Genomic DNA, 12,366 nt, shown 5'->3' on the forward strand with positions numbered 1-12,366 from the left:
CCTGCATCTATTACAAGTTCCCTATTTTCAATAAACTCGACATTTTCTAAATTTTCTCTATTTGATCTGTTTCTCAATTTGCGTCTCTGAGACTGCTGAGAAGCAGATAGCCTACGAGGCATGATAAAATGTATGTAAAATATAATTAAATCACAAAAATAAGAAAAACTATATAGTAAATATATAATATATACATATAATAATAATAATAATTATAATAATATATAATATAATATAACAATGTATAACAATATATTATATTATATAATATATCATACTATATTATTATATACAATATAATAAATAATAATAATATAACTAATAATGAAATATAATATAATATGTATTTATATATATATATTATAAAACTATAATTATATATATATAATATATAATTAATGTAAATTAACTTTTAACTTCCCAAAGCGTCAGCAATCGGTGGCAGCGACGTCCCCTGGCGAGCGCAGCAGCGACGTCCGTCTTCAGCCGCTATGCAGGCAGCGACGTCCGGCCTCAGCCTCCAGTGACGCCAGCAGAGGCACCGAAAAGCGCGCGAAGCAACGACGAAAGTTAGCAACTGTTATTAGTTTCTAACTAACGATCGGCGCAGAAAAACTAAGGCCCTATACCTTAATAAGCAAGCACTACTTTTATTTAATAAGTTAAAAGCTAAACTAGTTTGAATGGGTTTAATTCGAAATCGGTAATCGGTAAAAAGTCTCTATCGCTCTGCCTGGCTCGATATCAACTGGTCCCACCGAAAAACGGCCTATTGAGATTTCGCGGTCTTTTTACGAGTGAGTCACTCAAGAAAGAGAGAACGGAGTCAAAGCATGCGGAAAGAGACTTACATGGTGAATGCACGAATAAGGTGGCGTATGATAATAGCCGAAAGGCAGCAAGTGTGGTGATGACGTCATCTTGTTAATAAAGACACTTGCATCCATATGTAAATGTGTAAGGATGTGAACAGACAGTTGGGAGAACTCTTTTCTGAGTGGGGCAGGGAAGCATGCGGAACAAACGTACAATTCAATTCATGTTTTCCAAATACACATACAAGGTGAATTCACCAATAAGGTGCCGTATGATAATCGCTGAAAGAGAGCAGCTGTGGTGATGACGTCACCTTGTTAGACATTTTCAGCTTTTGTATGTATGGACATTTGCTCTATTGAGAGAACACTTGGCTGTGTAGGACAGAGAACTGAGAGAATAACTCAAATAACGCAAAAAAATGCAGCGGCTTTTTTCTCATTTCTTCCATACGCATATTTGGAGTGAAAACATTTTCGAGTCCCCCTCCCTTACTGTAACGGTTAACAAATTGTTTACCAATTGCCTGGGACTGGGTGATGCTCTCTCCCTCTTTTTGGCTTGCGGAAAGAGTGAGAGAGCCCCTGGTGTTTAGATTTCGCGGTTTTTTTACAGACAATTCTCATTCTTTCTATATGCATTTATATCAGTCTCACACTTGCATTCGCTGGTCCCCCTTCCACTCCCTAACCATAACGGCTCATTCAAACAGCTGCATATACACATACTATATAATGTTTATTTATTTATTTATTTACATATTTATGTTCATTGCTCTTGCTCTTCCTCTTTGGACAAGTGATATTGCTGGGCATGCTGTGTGTCTCTCTCTATTTAGTCTCTTTGTAGGCAAATGGACAGATTGATTTGTTAATGTTGGAGGGGGTGATTGAACTGAGACATGGACAAGCAGACACCGCGGTGCGCTTGTTTGAAGAGAGAGGGGCATCGGGGCATCGGGTATCCCTCTTTTTTGGATAAAGGGGTATTGGTCAGAATATTGAGGGTAAAACAAAGAAAAAGACATCGCCTGCCAGCAGTTAGTGTAGGGCTTGCATTGCCGGGGGTTGTTTTTATTTTTTTCAGGGCAGAGAGATAGAGAGCGAGGGGGATAGAGAGGGCGAACGCATAGCTGCGTAGCCACTGACAATTGTTTTACTCCTTTTGGCTATACAAATGATCCGATCTGATCCATATTCAGCAATCTCATAGATACGGTCATTCTCTATGATTCTGCGTTTTTAGTTTTCGCGTATCTTCAAAATTGTGGATGCCACAGATTTTCGCTCTTTGTGGGGGCGCAAGGTGGTGGGACGAAATTTCGAGATATACGTTTTATAGTGAGATCTAACAAGAGTGCGGATACCAAATTTGGTTGCTCTAGCCTTAATAGTATCTGAGATTTGTGGACGCCTCAGATTTTCGTCCTTTGCGGGGGCGGAAGGGGGTGTGGCGCAATTTTGACACGAAACGATATCACAGGAGTGTGGATACCAAATTTGGTTGCTCTAGCTCTTATAGGTTCTGAGATCCTTGAACTCATATTTTGCAATTGGCAAAACCGACCATGAAACCTGTGTGTTAGAGAGAGACAGAGCGAGAAAGAATGAAATTGTTTTCTTGATTCTGGCTATAATAAATATATCTTCACTCTAGAAGATATAGTCATCCTCTATGATTCTGCGTTTTCAGTTTTCTCTTATCATCGAAATTGTGGATTCCACAGTTTTTCGCCCTTTGTGGGGGCGGAAGTGGGCGGGGCAAAGTTTTGAAACATTCTCGTAACAGTGACATACCACAAAAGTTCGGATATAAAATTTCGTTGCTCTAGCTCTTATAGCCTTTGAGCACTAGGCGCTGAAGGGGACGAACAGACGGACAGACGGACAGACAGACAGGGCCCAATCGACTCGGCTATTGATGCTGATCAAGAATATATATACTTTATGGGGTCGGAAACGATTCCTTCTGGACGTTACACACATCCATTTTCACCACAAATCTAATATACCCCTATACTCTTCGAGTACCGGGTATAAAAAAAAAATCTGTTTTTGCATTAAATTATATACATATGTCACAAACAAACAAAATAAGTAAATTTGAAGAAATATTTGAAAATTTTGACAAAATGGGTTTAGTAGATGTAAAATCGGCAGATTCGACAGCGAATGTAATAAACAAAGTCGAAGTCAATAACACCGACCTAAAGTTAATAACAATACTGTTCGGAGCAGAACCCAGCCGATTAGCTGCTTGCCAAATAGCACCTAATTCTTGGCCCTCAGCCGCTTATTTATTGCTATTATTTTCATTATAATCATAGGACATCTATTATATAAATTGTATAAACTACATAATAGATGCATAAAGAAACGCTATCAAAGCCGGGCAGATGACCTGGACAAAATTTAAAACAAATTTATAATGGTAGCAAAAATTGGCTAAAAATAAAAGAAAAAGTCCAAAACGAATCATGAATAAAAATATATCATTATTTGATTGAAAATCTATAGATGTTTTTGCACATTTTAACAATTTATTTTAAAATGAAATGGAATGGCAAAATATTAATGTCGCATTAGTTAAAATAAAAGAAAATTTTGATAAATCATACAAGTGTCTAGCACAAAATAGGAATATTTCAAACAAAACTATAAGTAGACACGCGACAATATTAGTTGCATGTTTTAACCAAGCTCGTTCCCTGATACACGACAATAAAGAAAAGTTAAATACGCAGCATTGGTCGTATGTATCAAGATTTTTGAATAGGTTAAAAACAAATTTAAATAGCTCTAAATCAAAACATTCACTAGACATAACTATACGTTCGATTTTCAATACTCCAGTATTAGTCGAGGAAGACACAAACACAGATTTAGAGAGCGAATCTGAAATCGCAAGCGGTCCAGATACACATATACACCTTACGATACCAGCGGTAATCACACTAACCAATCTATTTGATTCTGAATCAGAGTCTATTACTGAAGTAAAAAATCTAAAAATGGCCATGTCACAACTAGAATTTCTTAAGCTAGCCGCTTCACTCATACCTGAGTTTAGTGGAAAGCCTGAGAATCTACAAAGTTTCATTGATGCTCTTAGCTTAGTGGATTCACTTAAGGGAACACATGAAACTACAGCAGTCAACCTAATAAAAACTAAACTCAAAGGCCATATTCGAAACTTAATCAGCACTGAACAAACAATAGTGTCCATAATAGACAAACTAAAAAGCGGTATAAAAGGCGAATCAGCCAAAGCAATATTAGCTAAATGGTTCAATCTGCAGCAAAAGCAAAAGACGGCAAGTCAATATATTCAAGAAGTTGAACAGTTGACAAGGGCTTTGCAATCGGCACATATGATTAATGGTGTATCGCAAAAATACGCTGAAGAATTGAGCCTACAAGTTGCTGTAAAATCAATCATAGTAAACAGCACAATTGACGAAGTTAGGTCTGTAATGAAATCACGAAATTTCAATACAATGAGTGAGATTACAACTGTGTTCGTCGATAGTTTCACAGACGCAGTAGGACACCCAAATACAGTCCTATATGCTGCACAACAAAGATATAACACTAACCGAGCGTATAACCGCGGAAACTACCGTGGAAATTACCAAAATAATAATTTTGGCAACAATAGAGGTAGAGGCCAATATAGAGGAAACTATAGAGGCCGCGGTAACTCATACAGAGGCCATAACAATAATAATGGGCAATCACCAAATTTAGACCCTATGTCTACGGAACTCATTTCATAGTAAAAACAGACCATAGACCACTAACATTTTTGTTTTCAATGACAAACCCCAGTTCTAAATTAACGCGTATGAGACTTGAATTAGAGGAGTATAATTTTACTGTAGAGTACCTAAGAGGCAAAGATAATTTTGTAGCCGATGCATTGTCACGGATAACAATATCTGAACTAAAAGACATACAAAATAAAGTCCTGAAAGTCACTACCAGGTATCAAAGTAGACAAAAATTCTGCGCAGAAAACAACAAAGTAGAGATGCCAAAGCAATCTACCGAAACAGCTTCTCAGCCCAACGTATACGAAGTCATTAATAATGATGAAGTACGTAAAGTAGTGACCTTGCATATAAAAGATATGCTATGTTTCTTCAAACATGGTAAGAAAATTATAGCAAGAATGGATATTGGAGATTTATGTACTAATAATGGAAATATTGACTTAGGTCAACTATTTCCAAGGCTAGAAAAAAAAGCCGGTATATTAAAAATCAGCCAATTGAAAATGGCACCGTGGGAAAATATCTTTGAAAAGGTTTCAATAGATAATTTCAAAATTATGGGCAATAAAATATTGAAAACATTGAGAGTAGCGCTACTCAACCCGGTGACCACATTAACAAATGTTAAAGAGAAAGAAGCTATATTGTCTACACTACATGATGATCCAGTACAAGGAGGTCACACAGGCATTGCAAAAACCTTGGCCAAGGTCAAAAGACATTATTACTGGAAAGGTATGACTCGCGATATAACAGAGCACATCCGGAAATGTCAGAAATGTCAAAAAGCAAAAACCACAACAAATATAAAGACCCCTTTAACAATTACAGAACCCCCGATGAAGGCTTTTGACAGAGTGATAGTGGATACAATTGGTCCACTTCCCAAGTCAGAACGAGGGGGAACGTGCGAGAGAGACAGAAAATCAGTCTGAGCGTGACGTCGGGCGCTTCGTAGCCACTGCAAATTGATTTGTTCCTATTGGCTATAAAAATGATCTGATCTGATCCCGATTCAGCAATCTGATAGATATGGTCATTATCTATGATTCTGCGTTTTTAGTTTTTTCGATTGTGCAATATTGTGGATTCAACAGATTTTCGTCCTTTGTGTGGGCGGAAGGGGGTGGGGCGAAATTTTGAGATACACGTTTTATAGTAAGATGTAACAGGAGTGCGGATACCAAATTTGGTTACTCTAGCCTTAATAGTCTCTGAGATTTTGGAATATCCCCAGATTTTCGTCCTTTGCGGGGGCGGAAGGGGGTGTGGCGAAATTTTGAAACAAACTTGTCTCGGTCCGATATATTAGGAGTGTGGATACCAAATTTGGTTGCTCTAGCTTTTGTAGTCTCTGAGATCTAGGCGCTAATGTTTTACTCTATGCAAAGCCGCCTATGCTACGTGTGTGTTAGAGAGAGACAGGGCGAGAAAAAATGAAATTGTTTTCTTGATGCTGGCTATAATAATAATACGATCCAATTCTGATTCCGCAGTCTTAAAGATATGGTCATTCTCTACAATTATACGTTTTTGGTTTTCTCATATCTTTAAAATTGTGGATGCCACAGATTTTCGTCTTTTGTGGGGGCGGAAGTGGGCGGGGCGAAGTTTTCAAATATTTTTGTAGCAGTGACATATCACAGAAGTCTGGATCCAAAACATCGTTGCTCTAGATCTTATAGTCTTTGATCACTAGGGGACGGACAGACGGACGGACGGACGGACGGACAGACGGACAGACGGACAGACGGACAGACAGACAGACAGGGCCCAATCGACTCGGCTATTGATGCTGATCAAGAATATATATACTTTATGGGGTCGGAAACGATTCCTTCTGGACGTTACACACATCCACTCATTTTGAGTATCGGGTATAAAAATATAACATCAACTGCACACCATCATCAAACTGTTGGAACAATAGAAAGAAGCCACAGAACATTTAACGAATACATACGATCCTATATATCTGTAAATAAAACTGATTGGGACGTATGGCTTCCATATTTTGTTTATTGTATTGGCGCAAAAGGTCCACGGATGTTTCGTGCTTTTTATGATTTTATTTTTACTTAATTCTTTTCAACCTCCTCGTCTTGTCGATACCGCCAAAAGTGTTCATTGAACCCCAGCTCCGATCACTCGTTCTCTCATAGTTCTAGTTCGCAGAACTAGAACTATCGGATGATAATTCATATCGATACTTACGATATTTCGTACAACGTTAATAGTAAATACAATTGTAGAGTTATAATACTAAACAATCTAACAATACTAAACAATCTAACAGCTCGGCCATCCTGACAATTAGATCGCCCTCGATCGTAAATATGTAATTAAGAGTAATTTTAATTTAATGTGTATATATATAAATTGTTAACTATTTAAGTAGGAGTCACTTTCACACTGATTACGCCAATCTGCCCATTTCCTTAATCGGCATGCCTCTTAATGACCTTATACGGGATTTGACTTATTTGGCAGTTTTCAATGTCATTTAACACATATCTGTCGTTCGGCAATACCTTTTTGATGATGTACGGACCCCTGTACTTCGGAACAAATTTTTTATTTGTACCTATTGTGGTGTCAATGTTTTTCATTACAGCGAAATCGCCTTCCAAGAACTCAATATGATTTTTGTGATTCCTTTCAAAATACTCTTCACTCTTCTGCTGACAATGCTCGATTTTATCCAAAGATTTCTTACGTACTGATTCTAAATTGCTTTGAGTTCGGTCTTGTTTATCATCTAAGTATTCTGTTAACGCGTCAATATTACAACCCCTCTGTTGGACTCCGAATAACAACACTGAAGGCAATTCTTTCGTGGTCGAATGGACTGAGTTATTAATTGCATATTCAGCCTTTATTAAAAGTTTGCTCCAATCTTCGTGATTTATTGGCTCAGTTATTTTGGCGAGCATAGCTTTCATAGTTCTGTTAACCCGTTCTACCTGACCATTCGCTTGGGGTGAAGCAGTTGCCACTTTCACGTGTTCTATATTATTTTCTAGCAAAAATTTACTAAATTCTAATGATATCGCTGATAATTCTACGTGGACGACTATAAAATTGAAAATACTTTGAAAAACATGTGTTGACCTCTTTAGTGCTTGTCGTATTTACAGAAAACAATTTTACAAATTTCGTAAAGGCGTCAATGATAACTAATACATGCTTCTTCTTTGATATAACAGCGGGAAGTGGTCCAAAATGGTCTACGTGTAAGGTGTCGAATGGGATTGGTCGCTTAGGAATATTGTGAAGTGTTCGATTATTCGCATGTGTGGGGACTGAAAACATGATACAATTTAAACAATTTCCTATAAACAAATCGATTGTAGATCTCATATTCGGGAACCAATAATGTCTTAAGATTTCTTTCATACATTTCTCGGTTCCTAAGTGACATAAGTTTTCGTGAACTCTTCTGATTATTTGCGTTTCCATTTCAGCTGGGACATAAAACAGCTCAACGTCGTTCTCACCTATTTTATAAACAATTCCGTCGCTCAATGAAAATTTCTTAACAGGTCCATGCTCCAATTGTTCTTTTAATTTTCCTATATGGTTGTCCCTGTTTTGTGTTATCTGAAGCTGAAGATTAATGTCGTCGCACTCAATCACGGAAACTATTCGGTCTTTGTTATCACTTTCATGAATTGTCACTATTGGTTCATATTCAAAATCTTGATTAAGCGCTGAAGGATATCTACTTAAGGTATCCACATGGGACATATATTTTCCACTACGATGTAATTATAATTTGCTAGCTCTATGGCCCATCTGGCGATATTTGAATGAAGACGTCCCTTTCCTAAACATAAAACTACTGAGTTACAATCTGTTATAATTCTAAACGGAATCCCTTCTAAATAAATTCGAAATTTCCTCAATGAATAGATCACAGCTAACGTTTCCAGTTTGAAACTTTCGTATCTTGCCTCTAGTTTTGTCGCTCTCTGTGAAAAATATGCTGTTGGGTGAAACTTATTGTCATCTTGTTTCTGCAACAAAATTCCACCAAAGCCTTCACTACTTGCATCACAATGCAATTCTGTTTCTCGATTTGGATTATACAGAGCTAATACTGGTGACGAAATCAGTTTTTCTCGAAGATATTCAAAAATTTGTATGAATTTGTCTTGAAGCTCAAACTTAGTTCCAGGTTTTGTAAGTTCTTGTAATGGTTTTGCTATTCTTGAGTAAGCAGGGATGAAACGCCTAAAATAAGAGAATAATCCCAAAACCGATCATGGCGATCTTTTGGCAATGGCAGATGCTTAATGGTTGCTGTGTGTTCACAGTTTGGGTTTATTCCCCTACCAGAAAGGGTATATCCCAAGAACTCAATACTTTCATAACCAAATTGACATTTACTAACCTTAATTTCTAGTCGATATTCTGCGAGAATTCTTAAAACTCTACCTACTGTTATAAGATGTTCGTTCAACGACTTGGAACCTATAGCGATATCGTCCATATAAACTACTACATTACCCTCGCGAATTAATGGTTGTAAAATGAAATTAATAACTCTCATAAATACTGCTGGTGCATTCATAAGTCCAAAAGGCATTCTTGTGTATTCATATTGTCCGCTAGGTATGACGAATGCTGTATACTGCACCGAACTCTCTGCTACTTTTACTTGGCGGTAACTGTGTTTCAAATCTAAAATTGTAAAAATTGTGTTCCCTTCTAATCTCTCTAAGCAGTCGTGTATTAGTGGCAATGGATATCCATCACGAATGCAAATCTTATTAAGCTGTTTGTAATCGTCACACATTCTTTTTTCCCCTGATTTTTTCTTAACTAATACTATTTCAGAGCTGTAAGGCGATTTACTTTCTCTTATGAAGCCTTTTTTCAATAGTTCATCTATTTGGGTATCTACTTCTTTTTTCTCCTGATATGAAACTCTTCTCGGAACAGTGCGTACAGGTTCTTCTGATTTAAGTTTGAGATTCATTTCGTAGTTATGTTGAATTGCTGGAATGTTAGTTAAGTCTGAATAGTTAAGTTTTATCAATTCCATGAATTTACTACGTTCTTTATCAGTTCGCTTTGGGTCGATATTATAGCTGTCCTCTTCTTTTGTTATTTCAATACTATATATATACGGTATATCTATGTCGGTTCTTTCTAATGATTCACTTGCCATATGCGTTTGCTCGTTATCTTTCAATAAAAGGTCAATGTTATTACAATTCAATTGGTCACTAATCTTATTCTCATATGTTTCATCCTTTAATAATCCATTATTATTGATATCTGATAACATCATCTCACTATCTCTATTTGTCAATACTACATTTTCAATTTGGTCACTCTCAAGGTTCACTAATACTCTATTTTTATCTAAGTCACTGTTCACTAATACTCTATTTTTATCTAAGTCACTGTTCACTAATACTCTATTTTCATCTAAGTCACTGTTTACTAATACTCTATTTCCAATTGAGACCATATTGCTTTGCGTAACTCGCTTTACATTTTCAATTTCATTTTCAAAAATTAATTTTATTCCATATTTTTCAAGGAAACTGCGCCCCAGAAGGACATTACACGAAATATAGTTGTTTCGTACAACAAAAAATATAAGTTATTTTTCAATGTTATGAAAAACTAAATTGACAATTATTTTTCCAAAAATGCTTATTCTCGAACCGTTAACTCCAAAATACTCTGTCGGTCTTAGTACACCATCAAAATTTTCATAAGGTATCGCCGAGCGCTGCATCAAATTAATAGCGCTACCGGTGTCCAACATGCCAGAAAGAAATTTAATTTGATAACTGCGTTTTATATCAGTGTAAAAATATACCCCTACCTGATTAACAATAGGAACAAAAATATTGTTCTCCTCTATGTCGTCCATTGGCGGGTTGCTGGCTGTACCCACGGATCGCTGGGTTGGCATAGGCTTCTGTTGGAAATCCTTCACCTGGTGCTGCATGGATCCACACTGGAAACACGATCCCTTCTCCCGCTTAGGTGCGGGACACGATGAAGCATAATGGCCATGTGCTGAACAATTATAGCAGCGCACCTGGCTCCGGTCATTTCCGGATGCGGTCATCCCAGTGCGCTTAAAATTCGTCTGGGTACTCTTCCTCAAAGCCTCGTATTGTCGAGCTAGCTCCTTAAGTTTTCCGATGGTCGACGCTGAATACAATAAGGCGATACTGGAAGATCGATCACAAAAACCATCAATGATGAACTGCACTGTCAATTTCTCTTCGATGTCGGCACGCATAGCAATTTCTTCCATGCGAAAAATATATCCCATTACGGAGTTTTTCTCCGGGTTGAAAAAGGTTTCCTTCAACAGAAGTACCACGTCGGCAGTTGAATTGCTGCGGCCAAAAGTTTTTAGGAAGTTTCCCTTAAACTCGTCGTAAGTCTTTGATTTGTCGACACGCATGAACAAGTCCGCCTCTGTTCCCGCCTTCATCAACATGCGCACACAACGAAGCTTAAAATTGCTGCTTTCGTTCACGCCTCCGCAAATCCGTTCAAAATTCAAGACCCATTCAGAGGCTTCATCATTTTCACTGGCAGAAAAAGGGGCAATAAGTTGCTTGACCATTCGGATGTCATCGGTCATATAGTTGTCCATTACCATTAAGGCAGCCGGTTTCTTCTTTTTCTCAGCCACCCTTATTGCGGCGTCAAGTAATTCTTCTTCTTTCATATCGTCGATCTGCTCATTTTCAGACACTTTTCCATCCGATTCAATATCCGATTTATTCACCGGACTTTCAGAAACTTCGTCCATTCCACCACTTATGGCAAGCTTACGAAGTTGCCTTAGTGTTGCGCTGGCTGGAAAAATGATCTCCTTCTCCAGCAAACACCCTACAATTTTTTCTTTGTCCATGTTTGCCATGGTTTCCTCGGCCATTTATAAAATGTGGAAAATACTCGTTGTCGGGGATGCCAGTAGACAAATACTTATGTAGGCAGATACTTTAAAGGGCTGCGATCTCACTTCTGAAGCTATTGGCGCAAAAGGTCCACGGATGTTTCGTGCTTTTTATGATTTTATTATACCCGATACTCAAAATGAGTATTGGGGTATATTAGATTTGTGGTAAAAGTGGATGTGTGTAACGTCCAGAAGGAATCGTTTCCGACCCCATAAAGTATATATATTCTTGATCAGCATCAATAGCCGAGTCGATTGGGCCCTGTCTGTCTGTCTGTCTGTCCGTCTGTCCGTCTGTCCGTCCCCTTCAGCGCCTAGTACTCAAAGACTATAAGAGCTAGAGCAACGATGTTTTGGATCCAGACTTCTGTGATATGTCACTGCTACAAAAATATTTCAAAACTTCGCCCCGCCCACTTCCGCCCCCACAAAGGACGAAAATCTGTGGCATTCACAATTTTAAAGATATGAGAAAACCAACCATATGACCATATCTTTAAGACTGCGGAATCTGAATTGGATCGTATTATTATTATAGCCAGCATCAAGAAAACAATTTCATTTTTTCTCGCCCTGTCTCTCTCTAACACACACGTAGCATAGGCGGCTTTGCATAGAGTAAAACATTAGCGCCTAGATCTCAGAGACTATAAAAGCTAGAGCAACCAAATTTGGTATCCACACTCCTAATATATCGGACCGAGACGAGTTTGTTTCAAAATTTCGCCACACCCCCTTCCGCCCCCGCAAAGGAAGAAAATCTGGGGATATTCAAAAATCTCAGAGACTATTAAGGCTAGAGTAACCAAATTTGGTATCCGCACTTCTGTTAGATCTT

The 12,366-nt window shown here is 37.8% G+C and overlaps 1 protein-coding gene across 1 annotated transcript; it reads right to left on the reverse strand.

Moving 5' to 3' along the window:
* Window positions 1-10,240: 10,240 nt before the first annotated feature.
* On the reverse strand, window positions 10,241-11,447 carry LOC117191880. The gene is made up of 2 exons (XM_033396644.1): window positions 10,431-11,447; window positions 10,241-10,353 (listed from the first exon to the last, which is right to left on the reverse strand). Exons 1-2 carry the CDS (start codon window positions 11,376-11,378, stop codon window positions 10,345-10,347), a joined length of 957 nt encoding a protein of 318 aa, XP_033252535.1. The 5' UTR covers window positions 11,379-11,447; the 3' UTR covers window positions 10,241-10,344.
* Between the last annotated feature and the right edge of the window lie 919 nt (window positions 11,448-12,366).

The sequence above is a fragment of the Drosophila miranda genome, assembly GCF_003369915.1.
Source record: "Drosophila miranda strain MSH22 chromosome Y unlocalized genomic scaffold, D.miranda_PacBio2.1 Contig_Y1_pilon, whole genome shotgun sequence".
Classification (NCBI taxonomy): Eukaryota; Metazoa; Arthropoda; class Insecta; order Diptera; family Drosophilidae; genus Drosophila; species Drosophila miranda.